We start from the raw sequence: 27,286 nt of genomic DNA, 5'->3' as shown, positions 1-27,286 counted from the left end.
CACGTCCAATTTATTCATGCTGTGAAGGATTTTCGATGCTTTTTCGGGAGTAAATGCCCCGTCTAGACATTTTTTGGTGAATTTTCGTGCGCTAGATATCCGTTTTTTCTAAAAGGTCATAGTGTGACTTCACCTTAAATAAGTTAGTACAGGGCTTTGTGACACGACACCTCCATATTAGTTTGTACTTTGTCGTTCGTAGGGTTTGCGAAACCTGCCTTCCCTTCACCTGACTAAGTGAGTTAACTCAATGTTGCTCCACCAAGAACCGAATCGTGCTTGCAATTCTGTTTCAAAAGAAGAAATAACAAATCACAATTCTGTTTTAAATAACACGATCAACTTAAGTAGTAGGCTGCATGTTGAAGTTGAAATCAATGTTGCTGAAGTAACTGAGCGAAATTTATTCCTTGAGTGCTTTTAACAGCCTCTTATCGGGATATTTCTCCTCATACATGTAATAGAAATAAGTACCTACGAATGTTTACAATCGGAATATCAGACAAACGGTAACCTCAATTTCGTACTAACCAACGAAAGAACTACCCAAACTTAATTGTACTTTAAGATGCTAAAAAAAGTTCTTAGAACTAGGGAAGTGCATTTATGCCTCTTCTTCTAAAATAGTTTGAAGTTTTGTGATTGCTTTGTATTATTACATGTATATTCAAAATACCTTCAGGCCCAAAAGGAGGTGTCATACAAATACTTTCAGTCCCAACGATATATCGAAGAACAAGGCTTGACCCCACTGAAACATTGGGGGCTTTGTTGGACTGAAACAATGGAAATTTCAGCCGAGGTGCGAGCGGGCTTCGTTAAACTGTGAAATAATGGAAATTTCCGCCCAGGTGCGAGCGGGCTCTGTTAGACTGTGAAATAATGGAAATATCCGCCCAGGTGCGAGCGGGCTCTGTTAGACTGTGAAACAATGGAAATATCCGCCCAGGTGCGAGCGGGCTTTTTTTAAAGACGATAGACCGTGCACTGGCCTTAGCCTGAATTCTTTTAACTGCAAAGGGGCAAATAACGTAATATCGAGGGCAGGTAATTAGTACGCGTACATGTAAGTAGCCTTACGTGTTGCAAAATCAACGGCAGTTGCATTTACCAGAAGCTTTGAACCCAACGTATGTTACATTTCGAATAGTTAATCATACCACATCAAGGAAGATCAAACTCCGATACCATTAATACTTGATTATTACGCTGTGCGGATTTTACTTTGAACCTCTCGACGGTGATGGGAGCCACTTTGCCGGGATGAAACATGTTTACACAGTAGATGTTTGGTTACTTCATCGATTTACTGAGTGGTTTTTATCTAATCAAGGGTATCATGGTGTCCAATGCTTGAACATGTACACATCTTGGGCAACGTGTCAGCGATTAGACATTGCTAGAAACGAAACAATAGAACCAAGGCAATAGAACTGAACTAGACATATAGCAGTTTGCCAGCAAAACTCTCAGGCTACAACACAACAGTTTTACCAAATTTTTATTTTTCATGTCCGGAATAGTCTGGATTAATGATACTAGTACATGAAAAATACATCCTTGCCAAAATTGGACCACGCATTACCAAGAAGAAGCAAGAAAAACTTGTCTTTTTCTCCTAGACATTTTTATGCGTTTTGAGGGCAGTGCATCTCACTTATATTCCACTTACATGACCAATGGATGACGTTAAACAGCAGATTGTTCTGTAGTAGTTTATACCGCTCGCTGTAAATCGCCGCTACGATGTTACAGCAGTGGTCAGAATCAGTAACAAATCCCAGTAAAGTATGTACCAGTACTTATGGCTTGTCGAGGAGGCCATTAGCGGCCTTCGTGGTTTATCATGCCAAATTACCATTCCAAACATGACCCGTCATACTTGTTTACGAATGCAAGCAGAACTCTAAGCAAGGTCCAGGTTCTTCTTTTATAGTGAGGGTGCTTTATTTTTATGATGAGGGTGCGTTGATGGAGATCGGACCCAAAGGCAACAACACTTCAGTTCAATACATGCCCTTGTGCTATCGCGACATGTTATGATGATTAACGTAACATGTTCTATTCTGCCATAGATACATTTATCGTAATACAAAAACTCCTTTTTGCGAAACGCAATTATCTGTATAGCCGCAATGCAAAATCCGAAAACGAAAAGGAAAAATATCGTTGGAACTGAATAGGGTTTTTTTTGGTGCCTTAATGATACTATAATCCAACTGAATTTGATAGGAAGTGTTTTTTGTAGACACGTGTCGAGTTCATGTGATAGAAGAAAACGAACCGCCGCAGGAAACGCCTGAAGCATCGCAATTAAAAAAGGCCAACTTCGACGTTTCTGTTACATGCTTAGGTTTCTGATTCTCCTAATTGCATCTATACTTAACAACTTCCCTACATATCCAAGGCCGGAGTGCCAGTTAAAAGAAGTCAGTTGCTTTTGGGTAATAGAGAGTTTAATAAGGTTTTTTAGACGTCTAGTCTTAAGACTAAATAGACTTAAAATAATGTGTAAAACTGTTATGGATATACACTGTATAAGATACTGTACGTTGATGAATTATTACAAATGATGAGTGGCTGTGGACGGAAAAACCTGCAGGCTATTTCCATGGGTAATCATTTATTCATTGAATCGGATAAGCTTAAGATACTGGTACCAAGTGTATTTTTAAATCACAGAAGAACTTGTGTACAGACATTTGTTTATATTACACCAAGAGTCTCAATCCATACTTGGTTATACTGATATACTGATATATCGATATACTGATGTTGAAAATATCATTGATTTCATATTTCGGTCTCTTCAATATTTTAAGTTATAGTGTACATGTATTTATGACGAACTCTCCAATGGCTCGAAAATACTTCTCTATTAAATGTACTTGATGGTCCAAGTAAAACAGTAAATCAAAATGTTTGGAGAACTTTGGCAGTCATTCAGATGCGAGAAATAGCGAGGACAAAAAAGAACTTCGTTTGTGTTTTTGGGGGCAGGCGAACATGAAGCAGTGCCACCGCTAAGATAATATACACGGATGGACAATCTCAGCAGTGTTCTCACTTATACTAGCTTATAATATGCAAACACTTGAATTATCTGCTGTTTTTATTGGATGACCAAGTGTAAGTACGTCATTCTGATTTACACCATCTCCTGTTCACAAACACTACAAATAATCACAACCAATGATGGTATCAGTTACATACACATGTTGATTATGCTACTTTACGGCATATCTGTCCATGTCAAGGTGAGTACACTTATAAACCGCGAGATGAGAAACGCGAAATTGCGAGATGAGTAATCCTTATTTTCTGCCACAAGATTTTCTACTTCCCTGGACAATGACAATCAATCACCCTTTCTGATGCTGCTGTCCACTTCTCCATTCGCTGCAGTCAATGATAGCAGGGCCGAAGACAATACAAAGGTTACATGCAACTGCATGTTTATCTTGACCACGAAGGTTTTTGCAACTTATACATGCTTCCCGAAATTGGTGGCTTGCATTGGAACTAACTTTTTCCCCCTTGTCCGTCATTAAAGTCATTCAAGTGGGTTGGTCAACCATGACTATCTCCTTTGTTCCTCCACCATAAGGCCTAGTTTCCCCTTATGACATCACTATTTCGGACACTCAGCGCCCCATTTCTGGAAAGGTGTATACTGCGAGTATAATACCACCAGGTTGAGGATATTATTTTCACGTTACGCCTGGCGGCACATTCACCATACACATGATTGACCGATAACACAGGGCATGCACCTGGTGAACGTCTGGCCATCCCTAAAAATAGCGCGGGATAGTCTGACCATCGAAACTAGGCTATAAATTAGGTTAAATTCCACACATCGCACAGCGGCGTCTATTTCAATGGGCCAATCAAAACAAGGATAGCTCCCTACAACAGCCTCGGTCTTATGAATGTTCGCCTTTTCAGGTTTCATATTTTCAATACATCCTGTGGCGCATGGTACTCTCACCGAGGTTGGCATCTCGCGATTTCGCATTCTGCATTTCGTGGTGTATAACAAGCCCTTTTGACCCGATGTGTCGTACAGAAGGTTTATGGAGGAAAACTCTTGGGCCACCTACTGACACGAAATTGCATAATCGGAGCTGTGTATGTGATTCGCGGAGACAGCTCTGTTTAACTGAATGGGGAGGATGAAACCGCCTTATTGTCTCTGCCATTTGGCGCATCTCCTCGTCGACGAGCTGCTACTTCAATTATATATTTTGCAGCTGCTATTGATGTCTGCTCGAGATCTTGTGACACGAAGATTACTTGCATCTCTCGTCGGTAAAAGATTGTCTCATGAAACATAGATTCTTATTCCATAATTGATCGCACACACAAGTTATTGATATATCAAGACCTCATGGACATATATAGAGGGTCATGTTGTCGGCCATCTGTTCATGATGGCCTTTTTCAATCCAGAGACCTTATCGATAACAGGCAACTATAGACTAATCGACTCTCACGTCGCTTGGAAAATAATTTAGCGATTTCCACAGCCTAGAAATCCAGTTCTTCACGATGGTTCGGAAAGCGCTATGATAACACCGATCTCATTCGTGCCATTGGATCGACTCTTAGACATCCTGTTTGGCAGGATGTCTGGGACGCCCATAATTGACATTATCGCAAGATAGCCGCCAATACCTTATTCACCAGTTGGGTGGTGGCGATAAAAACAAGTACTGTGTTCTGCAGTGATGAATGTCGTTAATGAGATACACTGTCGTTATCATTAGTTTGGTGATCGAGTGGTCAAAGCTAAGACGATATCTAAGAATGTGGTGATACGCAGATCTCGGTAAAATAGTCACACCACCGCGTTGCGCGTTTCGCTCCGGCTAAGAAGGCAAAGCAAGACGTAACGAAATAATTGCTTCGAATATCAATTGACATCGACTGAGATGCTGGAAAGGTTTAAATTGTTTATGATAAGTGTTGCAACAATCTTCAACAAATTTCAAAGAAAGAGCCATGGCTTGCTAATCGGTGAGGTCGCGTGAGTTCGTTACCGCTATAAGCGGCGACGCCCTTTAACAGATTCATTTGACAATTGCTGCGGCAGACCAAGGCTTAGGAACGTATATGACATAATGTCTTCTCCCACTCAACCGAGCGCGGCTGAATCGTAAAATGACTAGGTCCATATGAATAGGCTGATTTTACTGGTGGCAGGCGAACATTAGAAAGAACAGCCACAGCTGATAATTGACTCCCTTTTCGTGGGGAATGCCAATGCCTTCCACGTGAGTGGATAAAAAACATGAACATTGACATGTGGTAGTCCTGTACTGAATGAATGAATACAATACTACCAGCGTCCTCATTTCATGACTAAAGTGTTGGTTGACCAGAAACTTCTAATCTGGGGTCTATGATAAAGCCAGCTTTAAGGGTTTGCAGAATGTCCCAATAAAGAAGTCTTGCTGTCAACGAATAAATTAAATAAGATCACAGATCTACTTATCAATTTACCAATCAATTTTATTATCCAAACGGGGTTTACACGTCATCATCAATAGCATCATCATCCTCTTCTCCTTCCGAAAACTCAATCCCCTCAACAAACTGCTCAAGCTCATCATTTACCATCTCTACCCCCTCCCCGACTTCGTCATCGTCCTCAGGAACTAGGCCACTGGCTCTCCAACTGTTCACAATCGTCTGTTGTGTGACCCTTTCCCAGCCGAGTCTGATCATCCTGACCACTTCCCGCCTGGTGATCCGCTCACAATGTCCTTGATCATCGGTGTGGCCGATTTTCGATCATCATCGTCGTCGTCGTCATCGTCATCATTCCATACGTTAAGATCATCAAGTAGTGTGCTAGGCCTACCAATAAAAGCCATCGAATTGCGTGCATCTTACCAAAAGAACGTGGTCAAAGAAAGATGGCAGACAACAATTATGACATTTGACACGAAAAAGCTCTTTATTGGATTTCCCCCACAAGAAAACGATTCCATAATCGATTAGATAAAATAAATTCATTTGAAAGACTCTGGATTGGTCAACCATTCACATGGACTTAAATAATAAACTTCAATAAATCATCACTCTCACTGCAGGGATTACTGTCCCTGGCCGCGACCAGGCGTTATTGAATTGTCTTCCTATAACGATTGATCACTATAATTGGCTGTCATATTGAATGTTTGCAGCCCACCGGTAAAAAACTACAGACTGCCATGTTTCTGGACTTCGTCATTTTCGAGCCATTTTCCTGGCGCTCGGTTAAGTGGGAGAAGACAGTATATCGGTCTTTAAAAAGACCAATTGGCCGACTTGTCCGATCTCCGTTATCGGAAGTTGGTGAGGCACTTCGCTGAAGCATGCCAATCTGTTTAATGCAGTTCTACTTCACCGATATCGTTCTTACCATTAGACAAATAACGAGTCGGTTAGCTTCCCTTTTCAAGTCGATCTGCTTGTTTGATTTGAGGACAAAAGCAAATGGATCATTCTACTCGGAAGGGAAAGGAAACAGTTTGCGCAATGGTTTCGAGGGGCCGGCCTACTCTGACACGTTATCGCATGGTATGGTGTATACAAGACAACAGACTTCCCATGACCATGGACGTTAACATCTACTTTAACTTTGACACCAACAAAGCGACAACGATGGAGAAAATTGTAACATAACTCAAACCGCGGAACTCGAGCAAACATTTTTTAAGAACGCGACATAAGAAAGAAAAGCCTTCCATCTTTACTGAGAGCAGGTGTTGTTCTCTTGATTACTTCTTAATTGCATCCTTTAAAACGGGTGATTATCTTTTTATTCGATACTCTAATTTGTTATATTCTCTGTCGGTTGCAGTTACTTGAAAAGAGAACGTCGGCCAGGAACTGTGGTAATAGCTCAATCGGTAAAACGTTCATGTAAACTGTCGTCATATACTTCTGTTAAATAGAATATTATAATCAAAAGGTATGATCCGAAGCAATGTACATGTAAAGAAAGAAATCACCCCAAGAAAATGGGTGATCATATCGTAGTTTTATTGATAATACTTGAAAACTTGGAATTCATGGATTTACGTATAGCCGAGAGCACTTCCACCGGGTAAGACACCTTACAAACTGGGTAATTTCAAAGCGAAACGACCAACATATTGGTGCTATACTGCACACAAAATGCACCATGAACTCGTACTTGAGTCTAATCATCCGACGTTCACATTTTTGGTCGGAATTCTCAAATTCAGGTTCTGATCTGGTATGTTATGTTCAAACGAATACGTTCATTTTATTGGGTATTAAAAGATGGGCGTTCTAAAAAACATTTAGTTGTCAGACCAGAATTCGCACAGAAATCCTAGTTCTTGTCGCGTTTATGCGTGTCCTGTGTTTCCTGTTTTACGACTACCGTTAATTTCACACCTTCTATGTAGCGATGTGAAATTAATTACATCAGAGTGGAAAGAAAATCACTGTGAGCAAAATGCATCTCTATCTGTTACCGCATGCATCATGCTCAGCAAGAGCCCATAATTGGCGTATAAAATAGCACTGGCGCTATAAACATTGTTATGCGTTTTCCACCGAATATATCATTTTACGGATCACTGGGTGGTGACTACATTTTTTCGTTTCCACATTGTTAGGCAATTTATGGCACTACTGAGGGAGACGAGAGGTGCTTAAGTATCATGGCGAGACATTGATACGTCGTTTCATGTTTGAAGCACGTATTAGGTGTTTTGCACACGATTAAATCTGCTGTACGATTTGTGTAACTGATGTACATAGATATTTTTCGAATACTTTTTGAGCTAGATGTTATACCTTTTTGCGCTAAAGCTGTCATACATTTTAGCATGACAATTTGCATAAGTCAATCATATGGACCATGGTCAAACAATTGGGAAAGAGTGGTTTTTCATATCAGAACACGTGTAAACTCTAAATTCCTTTCTAAGAGGTCACTGAGCAGACCTATGATTGCCTGACCTGTGGCGTTTTAGATAAATTGTAACACACAAACCACTTACAGGTACAAAGACGATCGTTTAAATCCTGTTCAAAAACCGGTTAGACATGTCTAGCCTGAGGACCACATTTCGAAGATCTACGACAGCTGAGCACAGCGAGATGGACCTACTAAGAGGAGGCAACCAAGACAGAAAAAGGCATAATGTCGCACCAGGGATGAACATTCATAAGCTAAGTAGTAAGTGAAAGCGTATAGTTGGAAAACCTCATATTTTATGCAGATCAGAATAGTTGTTACGGCATCCGGCTCGTGACCTGGTGGTCGAATGGTGGCTCCATCATCCTGATTATACGCCGAATGATTTGTCGTTTCAGAAGCCTCGAATTTTACGCATATCAAAATAGTTGTTACGGCATCCGGCTCGTGACCTAGAAACTGGTTGGTAGCTCATTCCGATACAGCCGAATGATTTGTCACCTCGTAAGCCAAGTCTGGCTGGCACTTATTCGTGTGTGACACCATCCGACAAATATCAATTTAATACTTCTTTATGCCCGAGCTCTAACGGATCGTGTTTAACCTCAGATTGATTTCATTACTGACAATTGCTCAATTATAAAGTCAGTGAAAAGGCATGAAATCAATCTCCAGTCAAGTAGTCTGCGCGTGTATTTATTGAAAAGATTTCATCGTTTCGTCTATTTGACATTTTTAATAAACAGATGTTGGGACGTCAACATTTACATTTGTTCACGAGTACACAATGAAACATGTTAAAAGCGATATTCACTTTCTGTCAGTAAATGCTTGAATAAATCAGCTGCCAGCTGCCGCCATACTTAATTGGAGAAAAAGATTTTGGTATGTCAGTATTAAAAACGCGTTCATCTCAAAAGTGGAGACAAATTTCGTAATCAAATATTATATATTATCAAGGAAATTGCAAGGAAAAGTAAGTTGATGTCATACATCGATGGAAAAAATGTAGACAAGTCCTATGGAAGTATTGGAGATTGGTACGGATGCATAGTTTGCTAAAAAGTTGCCTCGCGGTAGGAAATTGAAAGAGACAAAGCAAGAGGTTAAGAGTGGCGGACGTTTTCCAAAAACCGTTTGCTAAAATCATAACTTTAGAGCTGAATTATATACCCCAGTACCTCCAATGGTTTCAGTTTTTCTCGTACCGTGGCGCTGTTAGAAGATCAACAAGCTTTACTTGGTTAGTCACGAAACGTTAAAGGGCTATGCCGCTCGTTAAGAAAATTGAAATTCTATGTTACTGACCCGTGATAAGATATGAACGGCGTACTCCTTAAGGTAAATATATTTCCTAACTGTTTCGTGAAAAGATAAACCAGTAGATTTATCTGTTACGCACGAATAACATTTTGGACTGTCTTCGCCATCGACTTACATGTAGCGCCGACGATATGCATGGCAATCAGTCGGTTTACCTTGGATTGGCGGCACTACTAAAAATATATTTGAAGAAGTTTGTTGACAACGTTCTGACATAAATAGTCGCTCGATATCCGCAAGGTTTTACTATGGATTTTCTACGGACATAATAGTACAGACAGTATCATTGCAAGCAGGAACCATAACGATGCTTTCTGACATGTCCGACAAGGCATAAATCACTGCGTTATACATGTCATGATATTGCTTATGTAGAGACAAGCCTTTGTGCAGTGCATTGCTATCACCGGTCAAGTACGTTGAGTTAATGCGAAACAAGAACTCATACCGTACAATCGCTAAACATGCTAACATGGCTAAAAGCATGTCACATTGTTCTGGTTCGCAATTGATTTTTATAAATATTGTCCGGTTAAGTGCATTTAGAGAGAAACGCGTCCTATTTTGTAGTGAGAGAGTGTTTTGGGCAATATGTATCCCATTATGGTTAATATCATAACATCGGCCGGTGATTGGTAAACTTTGCAAAGCTGGTAATTGACACCGCTCACAATAAATGACATTTCGTCATCAAAAGCGATGTTGTTTTTATTCGACATTGTGATAGAATATGATAACAAGTTATCGTGGAACATTACTGACAGTGATTGCCCGATTCACAAACGAGTGAATGCCGATAATCGGTTACACAGAGAACATGTACATTTAAGTGCACATGCGGGTTTTCGTCCGGGCCCGGTCGCACTTAACTCCGATTTTCTATACATTCAAAACCCGGGTGTCCACGGCGAGCTGGATGAGCTCTGTCACGACGTTGCATAACACAGAAACATAATACATGTATGACCTCAATTAACTTCTGAGATGGACCTGTAACATCGTGGCCCTGCATGAACCGCTATAAATATCATCATGATTTAATAAAGACTTAATCATTGATGTCACTCAGAGTGGCATGCGGTCACCCATTAAAGGTCAAGTAGACTAACTGCTGTGTTAGAAACGTCCCTGTCTATTTTATTTAAAGTTACAAGTGACACTCAATCGCGCTGAAAACCAGTCTTTTGGTTATCATTTACATTGCTAGAGAGATCAGCCGCATAGTTGTAATAGCGCCTATGTGCCAAATTCAAGAGGTCATGGGTTCGATCACACTAGAATGCTCTTGGGCAAGACGTCTAACTCCACACTACCTCCCCTCGACCAAGGAGGATGATTGGTCACCAGACTTGCTAAGGAAGTTATGGAAGTGATTGGGTAGTGTAACAGACTCGTAAATAAGCCGCTAAGTTGAAATGAATTGGGGGTTGAGTCAAGGAACTTTTTGTATCTTATTTTGTACATTTTGTGTTTTGAAGGTGAATGTGGGATTCGCAAGGTTGTTTTGATATGGATGCGAGCACCAGTAATGCATGTAGCAATGTAACACCTATAATTAGCAGACTTGTTATCGGGAGACATGATAGCCTGTTATGGTAAAGATACTAATAATAATGGAGATAATTGTCTTGGTTTAATAAAAACAAATCAATTGTACTCTTACATGTGTGTTCTTGAACCTTTGAGAAGCTTTGAAAAATGCACACGTTGCAACACACGTTTTAACCACCGGAAACTACTAAACATCATGAAAGTTTTTGTGGTGACCCTTCCGTCCACCAAATAGACGAAATAAAATTAATGAGTTGCAAAATTGACCTGGAACTGAAAGCATACGATTTCATTCCGTGCACAAACGTACCCGAACAAGCACGAGAATACAGAGGCCATACAGACATCGTCTTATCATTTATATTGGACAGATGACTGTCAAAACTGCTACCATTTCGATTCCCCCCTTCCTTAGGAATCTTCGCCGAGAAAATTCCTAAAAGTTGGTCGAACTCGAAGGCGCTCGGTCACAAATTGAGGCTAATGCCACTTACGCCATGTATTGGTGGCTTAGTAATGGTTTTCATGCTTGTCTTTTTCTATCTACTGGGTGTATCAATGACAACGAAAGCCTGGGATTAAAACGGCTATTATTCCAAAATTATGAATAAAGTCGATATGAAAATAACCTATCATAAGTAGAAGCTACGGTGGTTGGGAAAGGACATCACATGATTTTTTTTTCAGCATGAAATTTTTTTTTCAGGAAATATCTCGATCGATCGACTTATCATCTCGATCGCTCGAGATATTGCCTCGAGCGATCGCGATAATATATCGATCGCTCGAGATAAATAACTTGAGTCGCCCGAGATAAGCTGTCGATCGCTCGAGATAAATAACTCGATCGCTCGAGATAATGGCTGATATTTATAAAAGACTAGTAAATGCTTTTACTTTAAACTTCATGTACATTTTCACTAGCCATCTCTGTAGAAAACTGTAGTAAAAGCATTTACTAGTCTTTATAAATATTAGCCATTATCTCGAGTGATCGAGATAATAAGTCCATCAATCGATATATTTCCTGAAAAAAAAATTTTCATGTTGAAAAAAAAAATCATCTGATGTCCTTTCTCAGCCACCGTAAGAAACCACAAACGTTTTCTTTTGTTCAGCTACTTTTGACAGAAATTGAGTAAAGATTAATTGTTATGCTTAGCAGTTATTTGAGATCAAAAGAATATATGATTTTTTTCGTGTACATAAAAGTATTTGTGACGGTATAGGCTGCTTTACATGAAGATGATCATATTCCTTATTGTTATTTTGATTGTAGAACTATCGGAATGCAGTACGTGATCAAAGAATTCAGGATATACCAACAACAGAATTAACTGAGACAAGTGATTAATTATCTGGACGAAAAACCCATAGAAATGTTCCAGCTGAAAGCCGTCGTATGCAGAAGAATGGAGTTTCAAATCCCCACAGAAGAAAAGAAAGTCAACTTTATATGGTGATTAAAGGCAGGCAGTAAATTCCGAATAGTCCCGAACCAACATGCTAATTCCAGCGACTCTAGTTTGATTGCATTAAAACTAGAAAGAAGACGAGTTTCAAGGGTAAAACATTGAGTCTGTGCTGACAAAGACATCAAGACTTATCAAAGGAGGAATGCACATGTATTGCCAAACAGGCAGTTAGATTGGCGAATTGTTTTGCAATCGGCGCTTCAAATGTACAAAAGAAACTGGGCAGCATTTGGTAGAATGTCCACTTTTTCTGATTTATCCAAGTATGTCCTCTGAAGAGAAACTCTTATAAATTCATTAGTTGCGGTCCAGCATTATCTCGAGACAATTTTCCTTTAATCATGTCAATGCAAATCCTTCTAGCGTTTCCAACTCGCGGTGATGATGTTGGACGCACTGCCAGTGGACTTCATTCTGAAGAAAACCACCCAGCAGCAGAATGTTTCATGCGGGGCTCCGTGACCACATCCTACAACATGCTCAATAGAACGGATTCTGCAAAGGACCATCACACGCGCGTCTTTAGAAATCAACGTCAACCATTATTGTTATCATTTCCTTCTTTGATAGCCAACTTACAAACAGTTTTTCTCGACATAAACGAATCTTTACATGTTTACAACCGCTCATCAATCAATTTCATTTATTCAAAGCAAATTGTGACGATTGCAAAATCACACCAGCTATAAAGGAACATTACCAAGCCTTTGGCACCCCGGCACCTTCCACTCAACAGGTAAGTCATATCCATCAAATGGAAGAATTTGATATCTGACTGAATTGACCAACTACTGGGCTACTGACTGGTGCGTTGCGCCAGCGTGTCGGGGCCAAATTCATAAAGGGAGTTTAGCTAAAAACAGCGTTTAACTACTCAATAGACAGATTCAGGTCCTTCATGTAAATCTTCACAGAATATGAATAGGCCCTGAAACTGATTAGAGAGAAATTGTACACGTCTAACTCTTAAACGCCCTTTACGAATTTGGCCGAAAGAATGTAGTGTCATCGCGGTTGAGCACAAGGTCACCAGTTTTGACGAGGTTTTAATAGATGAGATAGTCGATTATATAACTGTAATAGGAATAGCGCATGAATCAATAGATATGGTTACAGGGACCATTTGATTTCTGATTGGCCTGGTGTAATGAAAAAATCAGACACTGTGCCACAACATGATCAATAATTGATAGCCACTGATATAGCGCGATGCAAAAGTGATACTCGGTTTATCAAGCTATTACTTAGTATGTTTACAGCGATACTTGCTATTACACATTGTACAGTAGAACCTTTCTCTTAAGGGCACCCTCTGGACCGACAAGTGCTGCTCTTAATAGAGCGGTGTCCTGATTAGCGAGGTCAAATTAAATGGAAAAACCAATTTGGGGCCAAAACTAGTGGTCTTAATAGAGAGGTTGTCGTTAATAGAGAGGTGTCCGCTAAGAGAGTTTCTACTGTATACAAAAGGCCTACGCCGTTTCTTTCGTATTCATTGTAATTCGTATTCTCCTCTGGCTCCGGGAAATAGAAAATAAACGTTGCTTGAGTGCAGTTACATATCATGCATCAGGTTAGATGAAAGTTAACGCCAGCGTTATAGTGAAAAAACTTGTCGTGAACAACCGCGCCCAGTACTACCTTAATATGGACTAAATAACATAAACTCAAATATTGCAATCGACAAAAACACCCCTACCTTTGCACATTTTGAGGAGTTTGGAAATTCCAAGAAAATCCATATTGTGAGCAACCATCTTCGAAAGGACTTCCCGCGTGACATCATTGCCTTGTACTCGCTAAGTTGACACTTAAATTCCTTTTTCAAGTCAGCGAGAGCCCGTTCCTCCATTTCATGTGACTGCAGTTTCCGCTGGCAACAAGAAGCGATCATACGAGTCGGAATCTCCCAAAACTCCAACTCCTTTCGGACGGACGAGATGCACGAACAACATGGAATGTGGAAATGTCCCGTGCGATAACAGTCAAGAATCGCGTGAAAAATCAACGGATTCCTATCAATGTAATAAATCCCCGATTCCAAAATACACTCGTCATCTTCCCTGCCCTGAGCTAGTCGCCAGAGCCGGGTGTTAGGTATCCTGTTGATGGTATGCACCAACGTGTTGAACATAGATCCCCCCACATCAACCTTCAGTCTCCGGTGGTGCATGGCCGCTTGTTGGTCGTCCGGCACCGCGTTGTACTCTGAAGGCAGCATGGGGATGTTCGCGAATGTATACGAGTCGATAAGTTGAGCTGAGCAATCAAACCACGTGGCGCAGGAATCCAGCGCCCGAAATCCGAACCGTTGCGAGAGATCGATAATATGACTTATGCCTCAGCGTCGTTAGATGTAGGCTATACTTAGAGATATTCCTTGTGTTACCTTCAGATTCCATCAATGCACCGCAACTCCTTCAGAAAAGGATCCTACTCCTTCGAAGGGGTCTTCTCGTCTCTCGATTTCCTGCACGATCGCTGTGGGAAACTGCGGTAGGAAATCATTATATCTGCGGCCTCGTCGTTTCCGATTCAGTGGGGGACACTTTTCTACTTTCGCATCTCGTAACTCGTCGAGAAAGGTATACATCACCACATTGTATTATGTTTCTGAGGAGAACGCTTATCTTGCGTCTTAACAGAACAACATTTCCAAGTAGTTTAGCGAGGAGCGTCTTTTATTTGTGAGTTGGGGTATCTTCCGGGTGATCTCGGCTGTTGGTATCATCATCTCCGTCGATCTCAAGAAACCCTTGGAGTCAGTCGAACTGCGTCATGAGGATCAATCAAGGAGAATACCTTGAAGGTTCATCTGTTCGGGGATAAACATCCAGGGCATCAAGGTTGAACTTTCTATCTGTAATTTCTTCACATACCTGGAATGATAAGCCAATAGGAAGGTTTTACTTGTGGGTTACCAATCTGATTCTAAGCAGAGACACCAACAGAATATAATGACACGTAAGAATGTAAGCGGTAGGAATGAAAGATGTTCCCTTAGAAATCATAATAAATATTAGAATATCAGAATCTTTATACAAAGTGTCTCACAAAAAAACGAAATTAGCTGCGGTAAGAAAACAAGCAGACTCCGAAAAGTAGAAATCATTGATAATACGTACCAAGCTACTGCTTAAAACAGTGGGAACTGCTAGAGGCAAACATGAATTATTTTTGGCTAAAGTACAATAAAAAGCCATTGATCCTTTTTGTTCTCACGAACTAACAAAATGACCCTATTATCGGAAATTTTATTAAATCATGGTTTGATTTGTATAGCTCTTGTGAAACCCTTAAAGACTAATTTTATTCAAATTATACCTCACTCTAACACTTTATTTCTGAATCAGATTGAAAATTTCATATATGTTGATTCAGGCACGCCGGGCATTTTGAATAAAGTTAAATGATACGCGTGGCAGACTATACGTTTTTGATAATATCTTATCATCCAGGCAATGCAGGGTTAGTGGAACTGCTGTGTCTGCCGATTTATCGCCTCCTGGTTGTAGATGTTGAGGGTATGTGGTCATGGAAGTTGCAATCTGAAATCTAGTCAAAATGAATATCTCTGATATGATATAAAAAATGCGGTTATTCTCTGATCGAGATGAAGAATGTAACTGGTTGATACCTTAGAGCAACACAACGGCATCACTTGATAGAGTAGGGTCAGGTGGATTCCGAGTTCTCAGAACCCATCAAATCGCGGCTTTCTTTGGAAAGCTCTCCAAAGAATGAAAGGTTCGTGGACAAAAGATCATGCGCTCTGAATATCTTAGTATTAATGGCCAAGGGTCTTAACCACTACATATGGTTTAAGGGTGGAAAAGATAACCAACTAATGCGGTAGGCCAAAATTGTAAGTATCGCTATGCAAATCAATTATAGGACGTTTTGAACCGAATTTTTATCACTTTTCCGTTAAAGCCAGGTGACGGCTTTTGATAAATTTATATTGAATATTCGACACGCGGATCACGCAGTAATTGGTTCGCGTTTGTCAACATGCCGTGCGTAAAATGGCAAATGATGGAAGTGGCATTTATCAGAAATCACAGGCATTCTGATATAAATATTATAATACATTCTCTCTGCCAGTATTGGCTCCATATTGATGATGTCACAGTTCATTACAACGCAAATCATTTGTACAGTTAGAATCTAGTTAATCAAGTTTGGCGTAAATTGGCCATTTGAGTGTAACTACATGCACATATGGCACGTTTCTTAACTGCTAAAGCTACATGTATGTACACAAATTATCACCACGATGTACACACAAGCATGGACAGTTTCGAGTGTTCTCACTACTACTGGCTCATAACAGTTGCTTCAAATCTGAAAACGCTTGAATACCCTGCTGTTTTTATTGGGCTCCTGACAGAGAGGTAAATTATGAGATCCCTCACTTCAGAATATGGGTCCACCAGACAGAACCGAATAACTGGATGAATAACATTCAGTGCATCGCTTCTACTTTTTCCTAAATTTGGAAAACCCGCTTATCCCTTGGCGATTCTGGTCGGCGTAGCACTTTATCCAGAGTGATAAATAAGAAAAATAATTAGACATTGCCCTAATCAAATTGTTCATTACCTAACGTACCCAGAGATTAGCTACACCACCCCATGACAGTTAATTCACAGCTAATGAAATAAAATCAATAAACTTTCATCAGCGATAAAACTAATGGTCGATACGTTTATCTAACAAATTGAGTTATGCAGTTCTAATCACGTAAGAACCGATAAAAAGTGACCTATCACCAATGGTAAACCTGTAGGCGTAATTTACAAATTGTGATTAAGTTCTTTTTTATTCATGCCTCCAATATCGACCGCTTCAACCGACTGATACATGTTGTCTTTCCTAAATTGGCTGCGCTCGGTTTCCCCGGGGTGGGCAAAATGGTTTTTCTGAGTACTGATTAGATTAGAGTTCCGAATCAATTTCTCAAAGTCTCAAAGGTTTGCTGAAGTGAATGCGGAACATTGTGGTGAGTTCTTCGTCATCATGGGGATTTGAAGTCTGCAGTCACGAGAAGCAGTTGGTACCTTGCTTTGGTAAGAATCGATATTTCTAGTTCCATCACTCAGAAGCAGATGTCTCGAGCATATTCAACGTTATTTTGCGTGTCAGCCATTGCGCTCCTTCTCATCGCGGAGAGTCTAAATTCACTGGAGGAGCAGTTTAGATTACATGTATATGGAACACGGTTTTAAACTTTCGGTTAAATTTAAGCTCCATTTAAGCTCCACCCTCGCGATTTTGGTGAGACAACCAATACCTCCAGTTTGGTATCAATTCCTTAAACATACCGATGCTAGTAATCGTTTGAAGTTCGGAATGTGATTTCGTTTCCGCTTACGATACCAGTACAAGTCAAAAACATTCCCTGTCACATTACAGAATCGTTAGAGAAGTTGTTCTGCAGATAGGTGAAAATGATACTCGAGAGATTGTATCAATATTTTGCAAGTTGCGAAAGTGATTCAGCTAAGGAGAGGAGCCGACACATTGACCTTTATGAATCGGGTGATCTAAACAGGTTTAAGAAAGCAACAGCAAAAACACTGTCGAGAAAGAAATCAGATACAATACATTGCGTAGAAAAAATCATACAGAACAGTAGTAGTTTGAAATGTCCTCGGATTGAAAGTCCGGATAACGAAGTAAAGAATTTCATGCACTATGATATCTAAGCTACATTGTATGGTTGACCTTCATGGCCTCTAAGGAATCGAACCATAATCTGTAAGAAAACAATGGGGCCAGATACTATTTTCACTTGCAACTACACCGGGATAGACAAAATAACAGATGGGATTTTCGGGATAGATACCCATATTTTAGCAGGATTCGGAAAAAAACTCGTTTCGCGCGATGTTATTCAATAGTTTACTGGCCAAGGAGGCAGGGTTGATGACGGCTAAGTAAAGGCTACGTTTTAGGATGTTAAAATACTCATGATAGGGCTGATGAATAATACACTAGCCTAAGTACTGATGGATAAATCTTACTTACGGAATATTCTTAGTCATGTCCAGATCACAGCGCAACTGGTGTGAAATTTTCCTCGGTCGATCCAACGACTATTGTTTGCTTGCGAACTGAAGTAATTAAACGCACGCGGCGTCGTATAAGCTCCGCGTTAAGGCATAATATCGATAGCCAAGGATGGGATACGGCCTGGAGCCTTTGTTATGCCGCCGAGGTAACTTGTAGCCATTTAAGACCTGGTAATAAGGTTGGCCAGGCAATGAGGAGCGAGGCAGCTGCCAACAAGATCAATGGATATGAAGAATAACAATTTGTACGAGATTTCAGGCGACGGCTTGAGAAAACTACCGCAGTTACAAAAGGTAAAACACGGGTCCATTTCGAATAAACTCTCAATGAAACACTTCAAAAGAGAATGCCAAGTTTGAAAATGTGAAATTAGAGAGAAAAACCGGCCTTGAAAAGGAGTACGGTACAAATGACATCGTGACATTTGTCCAATGGTTGGCCAAACTTCTGTCAGGAGGTCAAGTCTTGGCACACTGTTTCACACCGATATATACCTCCATTAATTTCATATTTTCCAAAATATATCGCTGCCAAAAGTATACGACTCCGTTCCTACAAAACAATGGCGGCCTCCTGTTTGGTGGTGGCCATGTTGAATAAAGGACAAGACTGTCCCTGACCCTGGGTCAATTGAAATTCATGCCATGCGCACAAAAAATAGTTCTCAAAAGGTTTATCAATTTCATCAAATAATTTACACTTTTTGGGGGTCGATAGAGAATGATTACGAGAGAATACAATATTCCCAAAAATTAAATTGGGTCGTTTCAGGATCCCGTGACGACCTGATTGGCACCGTAACAGCTTGTGAGCTGATAACACTCACGTTTGCACTCCCGTCAACCCAAATCTGCCAATAGGTGGAGGCGCTGTTGAGATGATGAAGTCCCGAGTCCCGATGAGAAGTACCCCGCGCGTTTTTTCGACATCTAGACACCTTCTACATCACGCGAGACCGGGTGTGCTAGGGTCACGTTCAGCTGTTATGTCTAGATTCCTAGATGCGGTCTCCTGATACTCAGTTTGTGGTTAAAAGTACTTTTTTGAAGTGAATGCACCGGTAGTTTTAAGGGGTTTACCATATGCCATGTTACTTTGATGAGTTGACCAAAGCATTACATATACAATAATATATTATACCTATCTTCGCTCAAAATCTTCAGCAGGTTGTGTCTTAGAAAAAAATGCCTTTCCGTGTAGGACGTTCTGAAGGACGTAATGCATTGCCATATTGCAGAAATCGCCAACAACACTTCAACGCAACACTTCAAAGTTTTATACGGGTCAGATTTTAATCGACATTCAGACATAAAAGCATTTTGACATCAAAAGTGAAAGGCATAAATGTACGATAAAGTAGCAACTGACATTGAGTTATTCTCATCTTACATAACCCTATTTAGAGTAGATTCGCTTGCATCTGGAGTGTTTACTACACATACATCGACAAAAAAGATATTGATGTTGATGAGCATTATACCTGTTATGTTGATGTATTTGATACCCCTATCAATTATCAATTATTTATTAATTATTCGGTTCTTTTTGCTAAAAGGCTTATTATACAATGTATACAATTTCAGTTTAAACGACCTTGAAAAAAAATCCTAGGCGTGCAATATACATGTATTCATGCTGATCCACCGTCGTTGTGCGTATATCCATCCTTCACCGCCGATAACACCCCCCTGAGGGGCCGTCAGAAGGGCTGTTACTTTTTCGGTAGTATCCCTGCATTCCCTTCCTTTCCCACGCGTCTCTGTCGCGACAACACTAACATTACACTCACTCGTGGATGTCGCACGAGACACGCACTGAAAGCCATCATAATTGAAGATGTGTTCAATGAGTAACGGTTCCAGGGATGCTGACCTGACCCAAATGCACAGTACATGTTGTATGGAAGAAGGGTAACTTGACCCGGAGGTTGGCACTATCAATTCAGGCCGTCATTCAATTACTTTGTGTAGAGCAATTTGATTGGCCACCCGTTTATGATGGCGCGTCCGACAGATTATCTGGCGGGAGTTATCGGCGGTGAAAGGAGGAGACTTTAGGACTGATATTCACTGCCGATAAGTCGGCATGGCATGTATTGAGCATATTCAGTGTTGCGACTCATGTAACAGACTACATGTTCGCATTGTAAGTTGTTCCAATCACAATGGAATCGTTGGGCACTATTTCATTCAGTAAAAGGGGCAATATGCTGTGTACCATGACCACCTGTTCCGATCGTTAATTTTCAGTTCTATAAATGTTAATCAAACTAGATATCAAAATTATGAGCCAGTTTTGAATGTTTGGGCGGCAAGCACGACTTGACGGAACAGATGACACTGCTTGCTTCAATAACCGACTTTAAGCTGGCAATAGTAATCGCTATTTTGTTAAGAGATCATTTCAGATTGCTTCATGCCACACCGTACACTCTAAAGCTTTTAGAACTCTTAAAGATTTTCGACCATCAAATATGTACCCCGTGTAGGTGTTTCACGGTTAAATCAAAAAGTCCTACCGGGTTTGAGATTCTCACAAACTAGGAGGGGTTCTTTATTTCTCTGAGAAACCTCTAAGACGTGCTTGTCACAAATCGCAAGAATAAAGCAGCGAGAAATTTGCGGGTAGGGTAGTATGGTCGTGCGTGTTTTGGGGGACCACCCTGTATCTTTAACATTTTCAAAAGATTGACATTCCAAGTTGTTCGTTTCATCTCACTGACTTGATATCCCACATTGAGGAACCAGGCAGGACATATCAGCTAGAAAGTCATCATTACACTTCGGGAATATCACAATACCAAGGAAATATATATCATTCCTTGGACCCAAAGTATAATCAACGAATTTCCTTGAAGTTTATATGATAGGGTTTCTTCTGTCCTGAAGAAAAACGTGTTACAAAAAGATGACCGAGATAATTGACTCTGCTGAGTTTGATACGGTACCGAAGATAGAATGTGGAGGGGGCAGTTCTAGGCGACGCCGGGGCATCGCAAGGTAAGTCATAAAGAAAGAGGTAGAGATATTTTGCGCGTTCATTCAAGTAAGGCAAATTCTCCGAATGCGTTTCGCCAAGCCCCTTCGTTGGACATCACGATTAGGGTGTCGAACAATGGCATAGGCGTTGCGTGCACTTTGGCAATTGGGGTTATGTGAGCTTTTCGTAAACTCCCTGACATTCCAAAACGACGATAGATTTATATGATTATGATACAACCTTCAATAAAGTTATAAAGTTCACAGCTCATTGCCCAAATGACCTATGCGCCTGTATTTACTCCAGTTTAACCTCATCTAATCATTTTAATTATCAAATAATTTATTCTTGCCATTATATCATCTTTACCCGCAATGTTTTGAGATCGCTAAATCACTAACCCAAACAATTGGTCAATAATGTCAAAGGAAAGGACATGTTCACCCACTGGACATCGTAAGATTATACTTGCGGCGACACATGGTGGCAAGCATGGGTATTATCCTGCTTGTCACCTAAGTCCCAAGCCCAAATAGTCGACCCGTTAATGTTGCCAATTACCACTAAATCCGGTCAATCACAGTTCGGACCCTATCAAACCGAACTTTTCCATTATTCTTAATCACTGTTAGTGACAGGAAATACCAAAACGGCAACAAAGAACTGAAAGAAAGCCAATGCCAATAATATCCTCAAAAAACATAATCCCACCTGTGATCAATCCCTAAATCCAAAGCTTTATGAGAAACAACTATACGTCATATCAAACAAAGGTGTTTAGTATTACTTTGAAAGTCCGCGTATGAATAAATCTGTTTATTAATTGCCGAATGATATCAACAGGGAGCCGCTTTAATGACTAACAAGTGGTCAAAATAAGCATAGTGTTGGTAGAATATTGTAAACCTTCCTATACACATGTTGGCGACTTAGGAAATTCGTTCAAGGTAAGCTAAGCTATTTCTATGAAGATATTTTTCATTTTGTATCTCGTCGAATGTGTAAATATAGGTTTGCATCTCACTTTTTTCTCAAGACATTTTCGTATTTAGTGAATGTCCTCATCGTTTTGGGTCGAGACCAAACTATATATACATGGCCGATTTCTTTACAGCTCTTGTTTTTTCTTGAGCCTTGGGTCCCAGATTAGAATAAGGGGAAAAAACAAACTTTGAAAAATCGGTCCTGTTGTTTTCGCACAGCGGCCAAAGACCTCGTGGACATTTGCCTCTGAAAAATTCAAGGGTAACATGAAAAACAGGAGCACAATGAATGATTATGTTTTCGTGTGATAAAAAGTGTCATCAAAGATGATACGAACTTTTGATACCTACGTTCGCAAATTTCCTTCGCTCACACCGTTCAACTTTACTACTACTACTACTGAGACCCGTGACCCAAGATCGTAGAGGCACCATGGTAGCTGGCAGTAGTGATGCGTGCCCAAGTAGATATGTTTTCGGCCTTCCAGATAAGTTGAGGTGTTGTGTGGCCGGTCCACTCTTTGATGTTATCCATCCACGTTTTCCTTGGTCTTCCTCGCTTCCTCCCTCCAGCGACAGTGCCTTGCAAGATTGTCTTTGCAAGCGAGTCATGTCGGTATACATGTCCAAACCAGTTGAGCTTCCGTCTTTTTACGGTGGTCAGGAGTGTCTCGTGTGTTCCACGTGTTGTCTCACCTCTTGTCGAACTGACACAATGGTTCTTCGTTGTAGGTATGAGATCCCAAATAGTTTCCGTAGGCACTTTATCTCAAACGCTTGGATGTGGCACTCTGTCTCGGCGTTTGTCGTCCAACTTCCACAGCCGTAGAGGAATATGGAGACGGCGAGGGACCGGTCTAGTTTGACCTTCACTTGCAGGCTGATGTTCTTGCTCTTTAGAATGGGATAGAGTCTGGCTAATGCTGCTGTTGGGCGCTTGGGCGATTCTGACTTTTATCCCTTGCGTTGATGTACCGTCCGTGTTGAGGATGGACCCTAGGTATTTGAAATGGTCCACATCTTCAATTTAACATCTCTCTCCTATGGTTGCCGGATTCTATATTGAATCCACAACATTCTTTTTTCTCTTCATTACCGCGTACTTTTTTTATTCATTCATGTACATTTATATACTATTATAAGTATTATTATCAACATATGTATACATGTGCGTACTAACAGAATCAATGTGTCTACCAGATGGACCCTGTTTTATTTCACCTTCCTAAATCCATATAATGTCTCTATTTTCTGGTTGCCGTTTTTTTTAATTCAGCAAACCAAGCTAACCGAATTGCTCTCGGTGATTATGGAAACTCTTGCTCACTATGTTCTGTGCCCCGGGGTCGTTTATTGAAAGAAGATCTAATTTCAAATCCCCTGATTGATCGCGAAACGTAGAATTCAATATGTGCAAAACTCGCGATAAACTCCGATCGGCGCTAAAATTGAAATCACATTTCGAGTTTTCTTCTCCAACCACACAACAGTTTTTTTATCATTTTAACCGACACTGACAATATTCTGACGAGATTGCTCCAGCTTTTTATTCCATATGTACATGTATTGATCAGAATCAAAGGAGAGCCCTAGGCGCTGCTGATGGGAAGAAACATGTTGCTAACCGGGCGCAATCGTGGCACTTTCAGCACTGTTTACATCAGCATATACACAACACCTATTGCCTTCTTGTAGTCTAAAGGCAATGACCAATCAAACCAATGTAGTAATCTGTTACACGTGTTTATTTGCCCTTCCCGGTGTAAAAGAAATGCAAGTCCCCCCGAAATCCAAGCCCGGTCCTTTTGTTAAAGTGAATAGAGTCGCCGAGTTCCTTTGTTGAAGATTATGTAGCTAACCCTAACCAAGCCATTAACCACATTCGTTGACAATACACAGCTATTGTATGGGATCCTGCATTCCTAGGACGTCCATTCCTTTTACACCGGCTTAGTGAAAGCAGTTTCGTGTTGGTTGATGTTATCTAGTAGAACAATGGGGGCTTTGTTTAAAGATAAAAGACCGTGTATCGAGCGAGGCCTGAATTCTTTTAACTGCGTCGTAAGGGTCAAAATAACGGAGTGGGGTGTTTCTATGCGTCAGTTTTCCCCTGCGATAGATCAGGCCTCGAATTAAATGGTTGCTGTTTGGTTATTCATAGTGGTCGCCTTGTATGCGAATTGGGCAACACTGATAAGGGACACACTGAAATATTGGAAACACTGACAGATGCTACACCGGTAATTTAAGACCAATCCTGTCATCTGAATTTTACTATATTTACTTACAAGCGATCCCTTGCCCCTATGATGTAACATATTTTCAGGATAATCGAAGTCCACACCACGATTTCCTGTATGAATACGTTCTACTCTATTTTCAGGATGATGGACGACCCCAATCAACCATCACCCCAGGCCCTCGCCCAAGTAAACAACAAAAACAACCTAGCCGAGATGAGGCTTCGACGCGTCCTGGCCCAGGTCGAACGTGAAAGGATCAGCCGTATGACTCTCCTAAAGCAGGATCGGCTTGAGGCGATGAATCTTCTACACGCCATCAATACAAGGGAATCGGATAAGGACCCGGCATACCTCAAGTAAGATTTAGTAATTCACTTTTCATAGAAATGAAAAACCCTATGCTGTGAAAAACCGGAAATGGTTTTTAATTTTTCCTGAAATTTCTCCTTTGGTTGCATATTTTGTGTTGGATAAAATGATCAAACACCTTCATTGTTTGAGTGTACTTGGTTAGTTAATTGCCTTGATTTCCCAGCAATCCGAGTGCTGGCTTAAAATATATTCCGTGAACCTGTCAACATGGCTCACGAACCTCGCTTTGTGTATTCCGTACATGTATTTGATTTTGAACATGTTCAAAACAACTACTCCGTGGTTACAGTCTACGCGTACGCGATATATGATCATGAGACATTCCATTGGCTTTTACTGGTCTTCAGAACGTATAAGTATGAAATTTCAAAGTGTTATTTTATTCCTTTTTAGACATTTCAAGGATTTGGCACTGAGCTCAAGACGCAATAATATGACAATGTCAGCCCCAGCTGGTTTGACGCTTGGATCAGACCTCAGAACGAGACTGCGGCCAAGAAGGCATCGACATCATACGACTGCTGACCATCAGGAGCGTCGTGCAAGCGTTGCAAATGAACACGACGTGAACGAGGCCAATGTGCAGAGACTTCTTCTCGGACAGGAACAAGGCGACCACACAAACAGCTCGTCTGCTCAAAAGGGATGTGAAGTCATTTTCACGGAGCAAAAGACTGACGTGCAAGAGACTCCGTACATAACGAGTATCGCTGAGGATTCAAATAATGACACAAACCAATCCGTCATGGCCGAAGTAATCGAGAAGAAACTTAAGCCAGCGCGGAAGGAACCCCTTCAGAAGAGAATCACAACGTTCTTGGCAGAGGTGAAGGAGTACAAAGAGGTCAAAGCTAAGGCGGAGAATGAATATTTGGACAGCGCCCGGATGAAGCGTCAGTGGACGCTGATGACGAAGGGAATCGACGCCGCTCTGGCGGAATCCAGTGACGAGGAGGATGGGAATGAACAGCACACAATATGAAATGGAAATACAGAACACGATATATGATATACTTTAGTACTACATGTATTTTGGACATCGATTTCATGTCCAAAAGCTTGAACGGCCATTTTAAGTGCGTGGCCCGTACATCCACTTGATGCCCATACCGTCGCTTGTTAATGCGATTGTGCTTCCCAAGTAGAGACGCCTTGTATGAAATAAATCCCGAGGTTTAATCATAACTTTTAGTAAGTAGAAATATGAACTTTTTAAGAGAAATTTAAAATTTTCATTCATGGGAATACGTGCTTAATATAAATTTCAGCATTTCCACTGTGTATAGACTGATATACAAATACTATACGTGTATATACATTTATGTAAATACCAAGTTTCAGTAACTTTGTATGCATGATAACTGTACAACGGCAATTTGTATCACTGCATTTCTATTTTCTTGGACCACCAGTTATAACGAACGGCGTACCCCTTTAAGCACCATGCTGCATGTACTTTAAGGAACGGATTATTGATGTGCGGGGCTTGGAGAATGCAAATGCTGCATTTTGTGCAAAATGGACTACGGCAACACGGGTTAAACCAATCGGCAGCCTTTTTTCTCACGGCATTCACACACCACATATCATGCAAAGATGCAGCGACATCAGTAAGCAGATCAATCAAAATGCACAATCGACAAGTAGATTAGGGATAGAAAGCAATAGCCATCGGACTCTCGTTTCCCAATTCTTTCGCATTTTATGGGATATCTGACCTCACGATCCCGTCAGTGTCGAAGACAAGCAAGCGGGATTTGCGCAGCAACTGCGTGGATTTCTCCGAACAGGGAGTGACGCGCCAGTTGGCGGCTATAATAGTGATGAAGCCCATCATCATACTCGGCTGACTCGGAAATTATCAAGCTCTTAACATTATATCGGTCTTTGACTTGGCTATACATTTCAACTGATAGCGCAACTTGTTCCGGTATAATGACTTAGTGAATATTGAGGATTTTGCTATATACTGCACTTAGTGGACTCCTTAAATCTAGATATTGACACTAAAATGTATTCATCTTGGATGAATATGTGTCTTGTTTAATGTATGGTCATTTTATATTTAAATGACGGCAATCCATACCGCCATCTCGAATTGATCTGTCCATGATATTGCAATGTCTACCCAGTAAGGTTTTTTTTTCCTTGGGGTTCCGTACTGGAATCAAAAGTCAAAATGAGGGAACATATGATTGCACACAAGAATATATGTATTGTGGTGGTAGGAATGTAGGTAATTCTAAGCTATTTTAAAAAAAGCCCTTACAGGCCTTTTTGTCTCAAATTAGCTTAGAAACCCCTAAGAACCAGACACCACAATACATATATTCTATCATTCAT

The 27,286-nt window shown here is 40.6% G+C and overlaps 2 protein-coding genes across 3 annotated transcripts in view; one reads left to right on the top strand and one right to left on the bottom strand.

Moving 5' to 3' along the window:
- Nucleotides 1–18,375, bottom strand: part of LOC135487111 (potassium voltage-gated channel protein egl-36-like) — a 71,053-nt gene extending 52,678 nt beyond the window's left edge. The window contains exons 1-2 of one of the 2 annotated variants that reach the window (XM_064770494.1): nt 18,322–18,375; nt 13,991–15,170 (exon numbers count right to left, since the gene is read on the bottom strand). In XM_064770494.1, coding sequence (XP_064626564.1) covers nt 13,991–14,512 — 522 coding nt within the window. In that variant the 5' untranslated portion in view covers nt 14,513–15,170; nt 18,322–18,375. Of the gene's footprint in view, nt 1–13,990; nt 15,171–18,321 lie in introns of those variants that run through there. The other variant, XM_064770495.1, reaches the window with a different exon arrangement.
- A 2,898-nt stretch (nt 18,376–21,273) lies between these two features.
- On the top strand, nt 21,274–25,925 carry LOC135486818 (uncharacterized). The gene is made up of 3 exons (XM_064769919.1): nt 21,274–21,365; nt 24,712–24,927; nt 25,337–25,925. The coding sequence occupies exons 1-3, from the start codon at nt 21,274–21,276 to the stop codon at nt 25,923–25,925; spliced, it is 897 nt and encodes a 298-aa protein (XP_064625989.1).
- The last annotated feature ends 1,361 nt before the right edge of the window (nt 25,926–27,286 follow it).

The sequence above is a fragment of the Lineus longissimus genome, chromosome 4, assembly GCF_910592395.1.
Source record: "Lineus longissimus chromosome 4, tnLinLong1.2, whole genome shotgun sequence".
Classification (NCBI taxonomy): Eukaryota; Metazoa; Nemertea; class Pilidiophora; order Heteronemertea; family Lineidae; genus Lineus; species Lineus longissimus.
The sequence above is the reverse complement of the archived record's forward strand: the minus strand, read 5'-3'. Positions and strand labels throughout refer to the sequence as shown.